This window comes from Erythrolamprus reginae, chromosome 6 (genome assembly GCF_031021105.1).
Source record: "Erythrolamprus reginae isolate rEryReg1 chromosome 6, rEryReg1.hap1, whole genome shotgun sequence".
Taxonomy (NCBI): domain Eukaryota; kingdom Metazoa; phylum Chordata; class Lepidosauria; order Squamata; family Dipsadidae; genus Erythrolamprus; species Erythrolamprus reginae.
Window position 1 is genome coordinate 46,203,619 of NC_091955.1, and position 17,226 is coordinate 46,220,844.

The 17,226-nt window shown below is 42.3% G+C and overlaps 1 protein-coding gene across 14 annotated transcripts in view; it reads left to right on the forward strand.

Annotated features, from left to right (window-relative positions):
* CNOT2 (CCR4-NOT transcription complex subunit 2) overlaps positions 1 to 15,714 on the forward strand; it is a 174,067-nt gene extending 158,353 nt beyond the window's left edge. For 10 of the 14 annotated variants that reach the window (XM_070755709.1, XM_070755716.1, XM_070755712.1 and 7 more), the window contains 3 exons: positions 419 to 519; positions 1,111 to 1,255; positions 14,567 to 15,714. In XM_070755709.1, the coding sequence (XP_070611810.1) occupies positions 419 to 519; positions 1,111 to 1,255; positions 14,567 to 14,653 (333 nt within the window). In that variant the 3' untranslated portion in view covers positions 14,654 to 15,714. Of the gene's footprint in view, positions 1 to 418; positions 520 to 1,110; positions 1,256 to 3,279; positions 3,347 to 14,566 lie in introns of those variants that run through there. The other 4 variants (XM_070755718.1, XM_070755721.1, XM_070755719.1 and 1 more) reach the window with 2 other exon arrangements.
* Positions 15,715 to 17,226: the final 1,512 nt, after the last annotated feature.

Here is a 17,226-nt window from a genome sequence, read left to right on the forward strand (position 1 = left end):
CTCTACTTAGTTATGCCTGACAGAAGAATAGCTGAACAGACTGGGAAGTCTTTACCATTGGTTTGTGTGTCATTATCTTTACTTACAGCTTTGGTTTCAATCTCTCCTAACTATCAAGAGTTTTAAGTTATGTAGGTTGTCATGATTCTGGTTTATTGAGAAATAGTACTTCTGGTTTAGATTTAATGCTAATGGGCTTTAACTTACTGAACTTAGGTACCGGAATAAACATTTGGGAAAATTTAAGGAAGCCAATTAAAAATTTTGGCAGCCTTTCTGTCTCTTACCAACTACATGGATGTATATTTGTAACATCAAAGAATTAATTCATTTCTAAGATCTTTATTTTTAAATCATCTCTTACTAATATAAATAAAATTTAAATTGGATTTTGAAAGTCTTTTTTTTTCCTTTTCAGTTGGCTGCAATAAAGCTTGGTCGCTATGGGGAAGATCTACTCTTTTATCTCTATTATATGAATGGAGGAGATGTATTACAACTATTAGCAGCAGTAGAGCTGTATGTCACATTTTAGTGAATTTTGTCATAGAAAATAATCAGATAGTTTTTAAAATTATAAATAGCTTTTTAAAAACAACAAATTATTGTAGTATGCCATGTGATGGGAAAGTTCAAGCAAAAACTATTCTTTTTTTTTTTAAACCCTGCTTGTAGACTTTCTTCTTTCATGCTTTACATGGTGCAGAAGTCTTATGTCAGGCATATGGAATCTATTAGATTGGTAAATGTGCCTGAACTTTAGAAAATACATTATGGATACTCACAAAAAATTACTGCTATTCAATAGACTCCTCTATTTATAAATGGTCAGTTTTGATAAGTGTTTCCTTTTACTATAAACCTGTTGAATATTTGAGGCAAGCAGCTCCACTTTAAATACTTAAATATTTCCTTCAATATTTCATTTAGGTTAAGTGCTGAAAGGAAAATTATAGTATAAAAATATTTTTATAAGCTATTGTTGCACGTAGAACATATTTAATATAGTTGTATAGGTAAAGGTATTTTGTTAATTCTAATTTTACTTTTTAACAAATTTAAATCAGTCCAGCTAATAGAATCTTCTTTTTCCTGATTGGATGATGAAAGATTTAATCGAGACTGGAGATACCACAAAGAAGAGAGAGTATGGATTACCAGAGCACCAGGCATGGAGCCAACAATGAAAACCAATACATATGAGAGAGGAACATACTATTTCTTTGATTGTCTTAACTGGAGAAAAGTAGCGAAGGTATTTTTTTTTTTTTTAGATCTTTAAAATGCATGTTCTTTATTATTGTAGGGTTTTTCATTAAAGATTCTTATTTGGGGGTATGGAGTCTTTTGGTTTAGTAAAACATGCTTGGAGTTTAGAAAACACATGATAGATAATAGGCAAAAAATTACTGCTATTCAGTAGACGTCTCTGTTTATTGAGACATGCTGATTAGTACTAATTCAAAATGCAATGACATCCAAGGCTACAGTTCTAAAAATGTATACCAGGTGAATGAAGGTATATGCATTGCTCAAAAAAAAGGGAACACTTAAACAACACAATATAACTCCAGGTAAACTTCTGTGAAATCAAACTGTCCACTTAAGAAGCAACACTGATTGACAATCAATTTCACATGCTGTTGTGCAAATGGAATAGACAACAGATGGAAATTATTGGCAATTATCAAGACACACTTAATAAAGGAGTGGTTCTGCAGGTGATGATCACAGACCACATCTCAGAAACAATGCTTTCTGGCTGATGTTTTGGTCACTTTTGAATGTTGGTTGTGCTTTCACATTTGTGGTAGCATGAGACAGACTCTACAACCACACAAGTGGCTCAGGTAGTACAACTCATCCAGGATGTCACATCAATGCGAGTTGTAGTAAGAAGGTTTGCTGTCTTGTCAGCATAGTGTCCAGAGGCTGGAGGCACTACCAGGAGACAGGCCAGTACACCAAGAGACGTGGAGGGGGCCATAGGAGGGCAACAACCCCACAGCAGGACCCCTACCTCCGCCTTTGTGCAAGGAGCAACAGGAGGAACACTGCCAGAGGCTGCAAAATGACCCCTAGCAGGCCACAAACGTGAATGTGTCTGCACAAATGGTTAGAAACCAACTTCATGACGCTGGTATGAGGGCCCGACGTCCACAGATGGGGGTTGTGCTCACAGCCCAATACCATGCAGGACGCTTGGCATTTGCCACAGAACACCAGGATTGGCAAATTCGCCATTGGCGACCTGTGCTCTTCACAGATGAAAGCAGGTTCACACTGAGCACATGTGACAGACATGACAGAGTCTGGAGATGCCGTGGAGAGATATCTGCTGCCTACAACATACTTCAGCATGATCAGTTTGGCAGTAGGTCAGTAATGGTGTGGGTGGCATTTCTTTGGAGGGCTGCACAGCCCTCCATGTGCTCGCCAGAGGTATCCTGACTGCCATTAGGTACCGAGATGAGATCCTCAGACCCCTCGTGAGAGCATATGCTGGTGCAGTTGGTCCTGGGTTCTTCCAAATGCAGGACAATGCCAGACCTCATGTGGCTGGAGTGTGTCAGCAGTTCCTGCAAGATGACAGCATTGAAGCTATTTACAGGCTTGCCCGTTCCCCAGACCTGACTCCAATTGAGGATATCTGGGACGTCATGTCTCATTCCATCCATCAACGTCAGTTTGCACCAGAGACTGTCCAGGAGTTGGCAGATGCTTTAGTCCAGGTCTGGGAGGAGATCCCTCGGGAGACCATCCACACCCTCATCAGGTGCATGCCCAGGCGTTGTAGGGAGGTCATACAGGCACGTGGAGGCCACACAATACTGAGTCTCATTTTGCCTTTTTTTAAGGTCATTACATGAAAGTTGGATCAGCCTGTAGTGTGTTTTTCCATTTTAATTTTGTGCGTGACTCCAAATCCAGACATCCTTTAGTTAATAAATTTGATTTCCGTTGATAATTTTTGTGTGATTTTCTTGTCAGCACATTCAACTTTGTACAGAACTAAGTATTCAATGAATATTTCATTCATTCAGATCTAGGATATGTTATTTGAGTGTTCCCTTTATTTTTTTGAGCAGTGTATATGATGGAAGAAAAATGTTTTACACTTATTTAATGTCAGTTGTCTTGGGTCAGTTTCCATGAATTGTTGTTTTTATTTCAACTGTAACTGATCTTTTATTTCTATGGGTCAGAAACATGTCCTGACTCCCTACTAAATAAAGCTTATTTTTTTTGTTTTCAATTTGCTTTTTTTTAATTAAACAGATACGGAATGAGCAGATTCAGCTGAGGTAATATAAGCTTTGTGTTGTGAAGTTATCAGGGATTGATTTGTACCTGTGAACCCTGAAGAAATAAACAGGATTCTCTGTGCTGTTAGCTTCTACCTATAGATTAATTTCTTGATATATCTATAGTATTTGGTGAAAGTGTAGGAAGATGAGAAAATGCTGGTTAAATGTGTCCTTGAGTGAGGAAGTGATGCCTCCCACTTGAAAAGGGGATGATTCTTACATCTCAAGAAATCATAGCTCGAACTAGCAATTGGCCATTCTCAGACACCTTTCTATTTTAGGGACATTTATTAGAAGTGGTTGAACCATAATTGGAAAAAAACTGGCTATTTCAAATCAACTGATTTCAGTCAGGATTCAAGACAGATTGCCATGTGAGATTGAAACCATGTTGTTTACTGTCAATGATAGCCTTTGATAGAGATGTTTAACTTTAGCTTCTTAGCAACTTTTGGTATCATTTATCATGACTTTCATATCCTCCTTTCTAAGTGGCCAATTCTAGTTAGCGATGATGAATGAAGGGAGGTCACTTTCCAGCCATTTTTTATTTATTATTTGGCCCTTGCTTTCAAACAGTGTAACATCTACATAAAACTACTGGAAGAGCTCATCTGTTGGCACAGAGTGGCATATAAACAGCATATTGATAATATGCCATTCTCCATTGCATCTGGAAGGAGAGTCCAACATGGGTAATACTCCAATTCTATTGGTAGAGACTGAGTTAAAATTAACATATTAATGAGCACCGCCCCCTCTGCTCTCCCCATGAGCCAGTTTTAAAACTCAGTCTTAGAGTAGAGACATACTGAGTTGTAGCTTAGGGGTTTTAGTAACCTTAAAATAATAAAAATAATTCTGTAAAATGTTGTTACCGTTTTAATCCTTTTCTTTGTTTTTCAGACGCTGCAATGGAAGAGGAACAGACGGTCAGGGGTCTCTGCCCTCAGTGGGCAACACCCCCAACGAACCTTCTCAGGGGTTGTTTGCCTTCCCCCAGTGGGAGCACCCCATAGAGAAGCACCCAGCCTGGGGGTCCCTGGTCTTCGAGACCATACCGGGGCTGTCAGCCAAAGGTGGGGGGGTCCGCCCCCCCCACTGGGAGGCTTGAAGGCGTCTCGCACGGAGCGAGGAAAGCCGAGCGCCTTACAGCTGACAGGGAGGTCAGCGCCGGAGCCGCGGCAGACGCAGGGAGATCGGAGCGTCTCCAAGCTGCCGGAGAAGCCGGAACAGCTACCGCCGCAGCCGCCGCAACCGCCAGAGCCCCTCGCGGGGTCGAAGCGGGCGGGAACCAGCCTGGGGAGCCGGGAGAGGGCGAGGAAGCCCCATTCTCCAGCCGCCCGGCGACGGAGGGACCCAGCAGCGGTCCGAAAGGTCGCGGAGGCTGGGCGCCGCCATTTTGAGGAGCGGCTAGAGCGGCAAGCGCCTTTTGGCGCGAAAAGCAGCTGGTCAGGCGGCGAAAGAGCGCGAACGAGCTAGATGGCTCTAGTGCGCAGGCGCAGACCCGGGGAGACCCGAGACGCCATTTTGGGAGCTTTTGCTGACGAGGCAGGCGAGAACCAAGCCACCGGAGGTCAGCCAACATTTAGCCTGATATAATTCACTCCCAACCATGAGTAATATGGAGGAGAATCAGGGAAAGGAGGTCACAGGCTCTCCTGCCATCCCTAAGGACAAGGTGAAGGGGAAAGCCAAGGAAAAGACAAAGCATTCATCTTCTTCCTCCTCCTCCATTAAAGAGGCTGAAAAGCGCATTAAGGCGCTAGAACAAAAGCTGGAAGCAGCACTTCAATCGCCTCCAGGGGGTCTTCCTCTGACTCAAAGGCATCCTTTGGACTCTATGTCACCCCCATCCACCTTTGGGCCCTCAGGGGTTACGCCTGAGAAGGACTGGTCACCAGATGCATGGTCGGCTCCGCCCCCCTCGGGTTTTGGCTCTTTATTGGAAGGACAAGAACAGTTTGAGGAAAGTGAACCGTAGTATGGCTTTTCCGAGGATGAGGCTGCACCAGAGCAGGCCCCTTCGGTTGGCTTGTTCAAGCCAGCACTCTTCAGAACCTTATTGTCTAAGGCTAAGCAAGTGATGAACCTGCCGGGCTCAGATAAGACTCCGGAAGCCACTGAGTCCGGTCAAACTTCAGCCTCGCTACTGGACGAGCCTCAACCCGAGTCTGACCATTTTCCTGCATCAGGCATTTTTGTAAAGGGGATCAAAAGACCTTGGCAGCAGCCTGCGGCGGCTCAAGGACCTTCCACCCTCGAGAGGAAATTTTATACCTTCGACGAGGAGGTGGAAAAGCTGCTCGAATTTCCCCCAATCGACCAGCCGGTCGTTACGCTGGTCTCCAGCGCGTTGGTCCCCTCAGAGACCGGGGAATGCTTACGACCGGAGGAAAGGAAGGCGGAGACATTACTCCGTAAAGCCCACCAGATGTCTGGCTGGGGATTTCGGGCTGCAGCAGCGGCATCATTCATCAACCGCGCTTCCCTCATGTGGATCAAGGAAATGCAATCCCGCCTAGGGCCCAAGGACGGGCGCCTCCGCCAGGACTTAAGTAAACTACTGGCGGCGACAGAATTTTCGGCGGACGCCACTCTCCACGCGGCCAAGTTCGCCACCAGAAGCATGGCAACCACATTGTCATCACGTCGCCTGCTGTGGCTACGGAACTGGCAGGCAGATCTTAAATCTAAGTGGCGCCTAGCCTCCGGTCCCTTCCAAGGTTCCACCCTCTTTGGGGGACCTGTTGGAGAAGGTTTTAGTGGAAGACAAAGATAAGAGGAAGGTCCTTCCTAGAGCTCACAGGAGGCCGGATAGGAGGTTCACGCCGTATTCAAGGAGGCAGTCCTTTCGCTGGGAGACTTCCACCGGTTCCGCGCAAAACCAACGTTCTTTCTCCCAGGGACAATACAACCAGCAGTCCTATAGGAGTGACCGTGGCTCCTATCAAGATAGGACAAGAGGCTATCATCAGTCCAGGAGGCCCTTTCGTGGTAACTCTCAAAGAGGGTTCAAACGCACGAAATGACGCAACCGGCCCGCAGCCAATCGGAGGGAAGCTGCAGGGGTTCTGCAGGGCCTGGCAGGCGACTTCCTCCGACAGGTGGGCCATAACAACAGTTACACAAGGGCTCCGATTGGAATTCATCCAAACACCTCCCAGCCGTTTCATACGTTGTCCCATACCAAGGGACATTCCAAAGCAACTGCAGTTGCGCAAGGAAATCTCACATCTGTTAGAAATCCAGGCCATAGAATCGGTGCCGCAACAGGACGAGGGCAAGGGGTTTTACTCCATGATTTTCATCGTTCCCAAACCCTCAGGAGGCTGCAGGTTGATCCTCAACCTGAAGCAACTGAACCTTTTCATAAAATACCGAAGGTTCAGGATGCACTCATTGCAGACCATTCTGGCTTCCATTCGATACCGGGACATCTTAACATCTATCGATCTCAAGGAGGCATACCTGCATGTCCCTATTCATCCGGACCATCGCAGGTTCCTCAGATTTGTCACCGAAGGGAAGCACTATCAATACAGGGCCATGCCATTCGGCCTGTCCTCGGCCCCCAGAACGTTTACAAAGCTCCTGGACGTACTGACTGCCAGCTTAAGGGCTCGGTCCATCAGACTGATGGCGTACCTGGACGACATAATCATCTTGTCCAGATCCCAGGTAGCGGCAGAGAGAGAGCTCAAAGAGACTGTTCACACCTTGGAACTACACGGCTTCACAATCAATGTGGAGAAAAGCCAGCTAGTACCGACTACCAGACTACTACACCTGGGAGCTATTATCGACACTCAAGAGGGCACGGTGTCGTTGTCACCGGAGAGACAAGACAATATCCGGCGATTAATTTCCGGTCTTCGCAAAGGACCAGTAACACTGTCACTGCTGTCAAAAATACTGGGGACCCTGGTGTCAGCCATTGGCATCGTTCCCTGGGCCAGGTTCCATATCAGGACACTACAGTGGTTCCTGCTTCCTGCTCAGAGGAGCAAGGTGAGCCACTCACACAGACAAGTCTGCTTACCACAGAGAGTCCGGGAGTCCCTCCAATGGTGGACTTCTGCTGCCATAAGCAAGGGCTCCCTCTTCCAGATAACAGATCAGGTCATTTTGACCACCGACGCCAGTCTTACTGGATGGGGAGCTCACATTGGAGCTCACATGGCTCAAGGACTGTGGACTGCGGAGGACCTCTCAGCGGTCAACATAAACTTTCTGGAGTTAAAGGCTGTTTTCCTAGCGCTTAAAGACATTTGCATCCCTGGTTCATCAACAGCACGTGCTGGTGCTCACGGACAATGTGGCGACCAGAACTCACTTGAATCACCAAGGGGGCACAAGGTCGCGGCGTCTCATGGAGGAGACGGAGGCACTATTCCGCTGGGCCGAACAACATCTGCGGTCTCTAGCAGCGGAACACATCGCGGGGATCTCCAATACGCAGGCGGATTGGCTGAGCCGCTCTACCTTGGATCCGTCAGAATGGAGACTGGATCCGGTCCTGTTCCAACAGGTGGTGAGTCGGTTTGGCCTTCCACTGGTGGACCTATTTGCCAGCCCCACGAACGCCCAACTCCCGAGGTTCTACACGAGGTTTCCAGAACAGGGCGCAGAAGGGGTCAACGCTCTCCTGTCAGCCTGGCCACCAGGACTTCTTTATGCCTTTCCGCCAACGAACCTGCTACCGAGAGTAGTGGAAAAGATCCTGAAGGAGAGAGCGGAGGTGTTGCTGGTGGCTCCTCATTGGCCTCGACGTCCGTGGTTCTCCGACCTGGTGGCACTGTCGGTGTCAGCCCCTTGGAGAATTCCGGACTGGATGATATCCCTCAGCCAGGGGAACCTACAACATCCAGATCCCCAGTGGCTTCAACTGACCGTTTGGCACTTGAACGGGTCAGGTTACGAGGGTTAAAACTACCGGAAAAGGTCATCGACACCATGCAAGCGGCAAGGCGTCCATCTACCTCGCGGATTTATCAGACGACATGGGCGGCCTTTTGTGACTTCTGCGACAAACACCAAATCAATACTGAACAGGCCTCAGTGATTACGGTTCTAGAGTTCCTACAGACTGGACTGGATCGGGGCTTAGCCCCTAATACACTTAAATGGCACGTGGCGGCCCTCGCGACCATGATACAGGTTGAGGGTGTCCGTTCCTTGGCTTACCATCCTTGGATTAAGGATTTTCTACGGGGAGCTGTAAACCAACATTCCCCGCCGATCCGGAGGTTTCCATCATGGGATCTTCAGCTGGTCCTTAAGGCCTTGACAAAGCCACCGTTTGAACCGTTGAGAACCATACCATTACGACTCTTGTCGATCAAGACAGCCTTCCTTGTTGCTATTACGTCGGCTCGAAGAGTGTCAGAAATAGCGGCATTGTCAGTGCGACCTGACCTTTGTGTATTTTACCCTGACCGAGTGGTGCTGAGATTGGACCCTTCATTCATACTGAAGGTAAATTCAGAGTTCCACAGGAAACAGGAGCTCATCCTGCCTGATTTTTGCACCCATGGCAATCACCCATCGGAATTGCGATGGCATAAGATCGATGTACGCCGTGCGGTCAAGATTTACGTTAGACGCACAGAGAGTTTTCGGAAGACGGAAAAGTTGTTTGTTTCATTTTCTTCGGATAAAAAGGGACTTGGACTCTCATCAAGCTCCATTAGTCGTTGGATCAGGGACTGTATTGGGGAAGCATACAGAGCTCGTAACCAATCGGTTCCACCGGGAGTGACTGCTCACTCGACGAGGAGTGCGGCGACTTCAGCGGCCTGGGCCACCCAGGCGTCCATAGACGACATCTGTGGAGCTGCAACGTGGTCGGCTCCGTCGACCTTCATACGACATTATAAGTTGGACTCCTTTGCTTCCGCAGAGGCGGCATTTGGGAGACGTGTGTTACAAAGAGTTTGTTTATCTTCAACGTCCCTGACAAGACCTTTTCCCTCCCATGGGCCGTAAATCTCTGGTATATCCCATGTTGGACTCTCCTTCCAGATGCAATGGAGAAGAACCGTTGTACCTACCTGAACGGTCTTCTCAATGCACTGGAAGGAGAGTCCAAACCCACCCGGTAGAGTTTGGGTGCAGGGACGCCGGAGTAGGCAGTTAGTCAGTTATTAGTTGTTAACAATAAAAATTGGTTATCCTCTTACTATGTTTCTTCGTTTTAAAACTGGCTCATGGGGAGAGCAGAGGGGGCGGTGCTCATTAATATGTTAATTTTAACTCAGTCTCTACCAATAGAATTGGAGTATTACCCATGTTGGACTCTCCTTCCAGTGCACTGAGAAGACCGTTCAGGTAGGTACAACGGTTCTTATATGTCTCCACTTCAATCAGGCAAGAGATGTAGTGACTGAAGTGCTTGGGCATTTTAGGGGGAAAATAGTAGGAAAATAGGATAGGACTAAATAGATTAGAACAGACAAAGAGAAATGGTTATAGCGGAATCTGACTGAATATAGAAATAGTTCACCTTTTATTCTGGATTGCCTTTGATAGAACTGGCTTGCAAGTTGGGATCCTTTTGGAGTCATAGCTTCTAGTTGAAGAACAGGTGAATTTTACGGCTAGGAGAAACATGGCACAATTTCATCTTGTGTATTAATTGTGGTCTCGTCTCAGTTGGTACTCTTTGTAGCTATACATGTTCTTGCCACTTTGTCACCAGCTGGTTTATTGAAATTTACTGTAGATGAAGCTACCTTGAAAACTATTTGGACTAGGTAGTTATGCGTATCCATGCCACAATTGTATTGTGGGGGCTGTGTTGCGATCTCTTATTTTCTGGATGAATGTCACAAAGCCTTACATTGCTTAGGGCCTAGGATCGTGATAGTGAACCTATGGCATGCGTACTACAGGGGTCTTGCAGAGCCATGTGTCAACCTCAGCACTGATTTTTAGTTCCGGAGGGCAGGGGGAGATCATTTTTGCCTTCCCCAGGCTTTAGAAAAGCCTCCAGAACCTGTGGATGGTGAAAAACAGACCCAACAGGCCTACTGGAAATCCAGAATTTCAGTGAGCCCTGCGCGCATGTGTGAGGGGGTGCAGCGCAAGGGAGTTGTGTCCACATGCACGGGGAGGGCATTGCATTATAGGTGTGAGCGCGCACAACCTTTTGGCACCCAAGCAAAAAAATATTTGCCATCACTGGCCTAGGATATCTCTGAATTAAATTTAATTTTCTGACAATATCTGAGTGAAAGTGAATACCATCTTCAGGGAGTTTGGATTTGAGCCTTCTTGGTTCCTTCTGAGGAATACTGATCCATTGCTTTCTTACTACATTTTTGGAGAATCATGGCTCTTTGAAAACAATTTGGAAATTAATAAGATCATACTATCCCCAAATAATGTCCATTGGGTTGAATTGTTGTGATTGTATTAATTTATTTCTGTTTTTAATCCTGTTACTTACTACTGTATGCCATTCCGTTTCTGGAAATAGAAAGGCATATATATATATGATTCAACACAAAAATATGTAACTCTTCCCTGGTGCAGAGCTGAAGGGATTGGATACTGTAGCCTAGAGGATAATCCTCTGCCTTACAAGGCAAAGGTTGCAGGTTCAAGTCCCAGTGGGTATGGCTAGCTGATGAGGCCAAAATAAGGCCGAAATAGATCTATCCTAGTCTCCCTTAATTTTCAAAATTCAGCACAAAACATGTTTTTTATATATATTGTGCTAATAAAGTGAAGAAATTGTCCTTATTGTGTGGAAGTAATAGAAATACATTGTCAATGGGAGAAAACTAGCAATATTCTTGAAACAATTTAATGAAAAACATTGTACTTAATTACCATTCAAAGATATGTCTCTTTATAGGGAGATAATAAAGTATAATTTGTAGCTTTCTCTGCTTCTTCAAATATGGCTTAAGATAAATGTTTTACTTTTAGGGGGAATGGATGGAAATTAATTTTGTTCTTTGCATAATGAATGTGTAAAAACAACACTGCAAATAGTTACTTGCAGTATATGTACCATTCACTATTTGTTGACTCTATTATAAGGGTCACTGAAGATAGGGAGGCATTCTTTTTCTTGAACCTCTGGTAAGCGATTTAAAAACAAATCTCTTACCAGAGCCAAACAGCCTTCGGCAACCCTAAGCTACACATATTATCTTCTATTGAGTATTCTACTCTGTATTCCTGATACAGAAATGCAAAGAGAAACGTTTGTGCCATCTTCTGTCTAATTTCTAGCAATTAATATTTTTATTGATTGTTTTCTTTTCAGATACTTTTAAAACGATTGGACCTATAAAAACAATTCTGTGAGAAAATATTCATCCATCTTGGATTTTATAAATGATGCATATCTTTCCTATTCAATATTATCCAAGTTTTACAGGAGATATATTGTTAAGTAAAGATTGTTTGCTGTTGACTTTAGTTATTCCATAAATAAAATAATCCAATATACATTGCAGATGTGAAAAATAATTGTCCTCCTGTTTCAGTCAACTCAATTACAGTTTACAGAAATGAAATATTGTATTCTACTATAATAGAACAGGATAGAATAGAATCATAAAGTACAACACTTAATGATTGTCATAGGGTACAAATAAGCAGTCAGGAAACAATCAATATTAATATAAATTGTAAGGATACAAGCAACAAGTTACAGTCATACAGTCATAAGTGGGAGGAGATAGGTGATGAGTAATAGTTTGTGAATAGGTGAGGAAATTAATAATAATAATAATAATAATTAATAATAATTTATTAGATTTGTATGCCGCCCTTCTCCGTGGACTCGGAGCGGCATACAAATTATTTGTTTAGTAGAATTCAGGAAAAAATGTTCTTGTGTATAGTTATCTTGGTGTGCAGTCCTCTATAGCGTCATTTTGAGGGTAGGAGTTGAAACAATTTATTTCCAGGATGTCACCCCTCCCCCAGCTGGACATCCCCCCCCAAGGGTTTCATCTGCGGTGGCTTCCCTCTCTTTCAGCCCCTCCCTCTGGCTGGCTTGTCTTTCGTTCTGAGTTTTTCTTTCGTTCTAAGAGCCGGGGTTTTGAGGGGAGGGTCAGAGAAGCAGGGAGCCGCCCTCCTTGGCTTGGGGGTGCCGAGGAGGGGCGACTCCGGACCCCCAGCTGGACATCCCCCCAAGCACTTCGTCAACAGTGACTTTCCTCTCTGAACTCCCCTCCCTTCCCATCCGGCTGGCTTGACTTTCCTTCAGAGAGCCAGCAGCCGGGGACAGACCACAGGTCCCGGCTTCAGGGTTTCTGAGGGGAGGGTCCACCCATGAGGCTCCCTCCAGCAGCCTACGCTGTCTTCCCCCACTCCTCCACCCGCCCCCGAACAAGGATCCAAATGCCTGCAGTAATGAGGCAAAAGGGGTGAGTTTTGGGATTGCATGCATTATTCGCTTTTACATTGATTCCTATGGGAAACATTGTTTCGTCTTATGAACTTTTCACCTTACAAACCTGGTCATGGAACTAATTAAGTTCGTAAGATGAGGTACCACTGTAGTTCTATTCATGATGATTTTCAAGTGAAACATCATTAGCGTTTCAATTTTTTTCATAACTACAGATATTAGAGCAACTGGTCTGTATTCATTCAGTTCCTTTATAGAGAGCTTCTATGGGACTGGAGCATTTGGAGCAAGAAGGAACATGGCATATCTCTAGTGATTTGTTGAAGATTTGGGTGAAGATGGGGGCCAATTAGTCAGCACAGACTTTTAAGCAAGAAGGAGTTATCTTGTCTGGGCCTGGTGTCTTTCCTGGCTTCTATCTGAAATAGATCTTGCACTTCCTTTTCTCTGATCACTAGGGATTGTGACCCCAATGGGGTGGGGTCAGTTGTAGGAGGTTTTGCTCTTATTATGGCGGTTGTGGAGATAGGTGGCTGTAGTTTCCTTTCAAACTTGCAGTAGAACATGCTCAAGTAATCTGCCAGTTGCTGATTTCCTTGGGAAGGAGGTTTGCCGTAACCGGTGATGTTTTTAAGAGTTTTCCACATGTTTGCTGGTTCATTTGTTGAGAACTGATTCTTTAGCTTTTCAGAGTAGCTTCTTTTTGCTACTCTGATCTCCCTTGTTAATTCATTTCTGATCTGATTGTATAGCATTCTATCATCTTTTCTGTAGGCTTCGTCTTTGGAACGACGTAGCTGCTTAAGTTTAGCTGTGAACCAAGGTTTATTGTTACTGTATATTCACAAGTTCCTGGTCGGTACACATAGGTCTTCACAGACACTGAATATGATTTTACAGTATCTGTGAGTTCATCCAGATCTGCAGAGGTATCTTCAAAAATATCACAGCATGGAAGTGGAGCTGTCATGGTTTGAATAGGTTTTACTGCCTCAGAAGTTGAAGAATTTATTATAATTACAGAAAGCTTAAAGTTTTATCAGTATCTGAGAATTCCACAAAAAATTCTGTCCACTAGCTGAAGATTAGATGGGTAACGTAAGAAGGCAGTGATCTCTAATGAATAAGCAAGGCTACAATAGAATGGAATAAAAGAATAAATTCAGTGGTTTCGAATGGTGAAATCAAAATCCAGACCTCAGCCTGATTGAAATGCAATGACACGAACTGAAACAGGAATTCATGCTAGAAAACTATCATGTCACTAATTTAAAATATTTCTCTATTACAAAATAAATAAAAACTTGGCCAATAGAACATAGTGATGTGACAGAATGATCACCAATTTCAGGAAGCAATTGGCTGTTTATATTTACAGCTGAAGATGGTATAATCAATTAGTTAATATAAGGGTATGATTACTTTTCATATTGGTATATATCACATTGGATTATCTTTATTTTAAAATAAGCTCCAAACGTTTATGTCTTTATCTGAACACATTAAGTTCTGATAACGTTCACTAGCAAAAATATGCAGAAATTCAGAAAATCTAACAGGAAGCAAATGCATTCTCACAGAATTGTATTTTCACAACACTAACACAAATCTCTCTTGGTATTGAATTCTTTATTTTTAAAAACTTAAACTAGCTGCAATTAGATCTCATGTAGTTGGTATGAAATAAATGTAAAACATATTGAAAAATTGTGACTTTTTAAATATAAATTTTAGTTTCTAAAAGTCTTTCCTAAGGGAAAGTGTATTTTATTTATTTGAAAGAAAGAGTGCTTTCTTTGGGTTACTTGTGCATTATACAAATAATTAATTCTAATGACCAACTGTTGGCTGATAGTAGAATAATTACCATTGTTTGGGTTTGTAGGAGTTCCATCTGGAATATGATAAACTAGAAGAAAGGCCTCATCTGCCATCCACTTTCAACTACAACCCTGCTCAGCAAGCCTTCTGAAGACTTCCCTCATGTCTTGGGGTATGGCTGTCTCAGCACAATACTCAACATAACTGCAAAACTGAAGTGGCTCAGGCATCCCGGTTTTAATTCCTTTTGAGGATCTGGCAATTGGTTCATGCAAAAGGCTCACCATTTGAAGTCCTGCCTTACTAATTATGTGCTGCCCAACAACTAAATTTATAATTTGTTTTCCTTTAGTTTGAGCAGGGTCAGATTTTTTTTTATATTATTTTTATTTTTTTGCCAGCAGACAAGCTTGGGTCTGTAAAGACAAGCAAGTACACTGACAAAAGTTTACTACTTAGTTTCCAAAATGTAAAAAAAGGAAAAAAAGAAACAAAATAGACAATAAAATTTGCATTGTTCATTGTAGCACTCTTGGTAATAAAAAAAAATGTTTGTGCATTTTTATGTGAAGATCCTTCTCGTATTTCATTTGGAAAGATGAGCAAGGCCTGCTTCCTTCATTTTACTTCCCCTTCAGTTTTTGAAAAGGCAGTTTTCGCCAACTTAAAGCAAGAATTTCTGTTTAGAAGAAAGATATTGCCACAACTTATGGTTCATTTCCAAAGTTGTGTGTTAACTGAGCTTCATCTTTCCAGAATGAGCAAAACACTGTCCAGTCTTTGTTACGATTTTGTAATAAATGTGTACATTTTTTTTAAATTTTTGGACATCACATGAATAAAGGTATGTATGTACGAATGTGTATATATTATATATATGACATCTATTTTGGAAAATGTTTGCCCTGCTGTACCTCATTTTTAGGAGGTGTGCATGGATGCAATATATGAAAACGGGACATTCTGGAACTGCTGGTCAGGGGACGTCTATGTCGCCCTGTGCACTAAAGGGCCAGATTTCAGCAGCCAAGGACATCCATACCCAAGTGAATGTGATGGGACTTAACGAAGTGAACTGAGACAATTCACTCTGGCTGTTTGAACAGCAGCGTTTCATAGGAAGAGAGAGAGAGAAAAAAAAAGATCAATCTTGTATTTTCTGACCACATAAAGGCTTCTTCTCTTTGTAATAAAGTAGAAAAGCTCTCCTCACTGCAGTGTTGACTTTGATTTGAAATTGTGATATCATTTCTTCAACAATGAAATTATATAAAACGTTGAAGTATTAAAAATGCAAAGCTATAAGATGATTGTGGCACTTAATATGAAGAATAGTTTTGCTACAGACAGTTCATGAATAAGAGTTGCATACGTTTCCACTGTAGTCTAAATGCTTGATTAAACATGTTGTCATGTCCAAACAGATTAGCATAATAAAATAATGTATGTTAAGCAGATGGGATGCATTAGCTGGGCAATCAAGGAAGGTGGTCCAAAAATTCACATTGAAATAACTTTGTATCGGTATATTGTTTTAAACTTTTGAGAGAAGAGAAACATTTTATTTGATGCTTGATTCCTCACCCCACCCCCACCCTGGAGGTTTGAAACCAAACCAACATTAACACATTCTATTTGTGAAAAGCACTGTAACTATATTATTTAGACTGTGGGTAGAGGAAAGTGTATATCCCTTTACTGTTGCAAATTTAACTCAGCTATTATATTGCCATCAGATCTTAAAAGTTGGTGCAATTTATCTGAAATTACCAAAGTAAGAAAATACAGCAGAATAATGTCAGTGAAATGTTTTAATTTTAATTTTTTTTCTATGTAGTGTAAAAGAAAATTGTTGGCTTTTTTTTAAAAAAAACTTTGGGAAATCAGCTGCTAGTATTATATTTCTATATCAGGTGTACAGCAAATAAAATTCTACATTTTATATGTATTTTGGGTTAACTGGCAGACATAAAAATATAAAAAAGACAACTGTCATTTTATTATTTAATGCAAAGCACTTCCTCAGTCTGAGCAAAGTTATTTCTGGTAACATATCATGCGAATATTTGTTCATCCATTATATACATTTTACTATTTACAAACTTTTCAAAAATAATGACTGAAAATATTCACAATTTCATAATATTTGCAACCTTGACCTAGAAACATAAGTCATAAAAATTCTGTTAATACAGCTGTAATCTCTTAAATTGATTTTTCCATTGTGTGCTTAATTCATATAGTCAAGTGCTATTTAAAATTAAAGTTATGGGATAATTGCAGGACAAGTTCATGCCCAACTAAGCAATGTATCTTAATTAAGAATGTTGCTGTTTCAAAAGGCCATGGCTTTTAAAAAAGAAATACAACTTTAGATGCACTTTATTGTGGTCTAATTTGCAATATTGTACATTTACAAACAAGAACAGGATACATGATATGTTAATGCTAACAAAATAAAGCATTACATGCTGTCAATTAAAGAAATTCTACCTAGATTGTCATTAATGTGGAGTCAAAAATTGACAGTGGTGATATACCAAACAACCATGCACTTCAACTTATTACATGTGATCTACTTAACATCGAGTTTCATATTTTGTGAATAATTTGTATGTATGAGAAAAATAGTATTTAATGAGATGTTCCAGTAATCTTTTATGAAAATTTCAGAAAAGACTAGGTTTTTGCATGAAAAATACAATTAAAACTGGAAGCATTCGA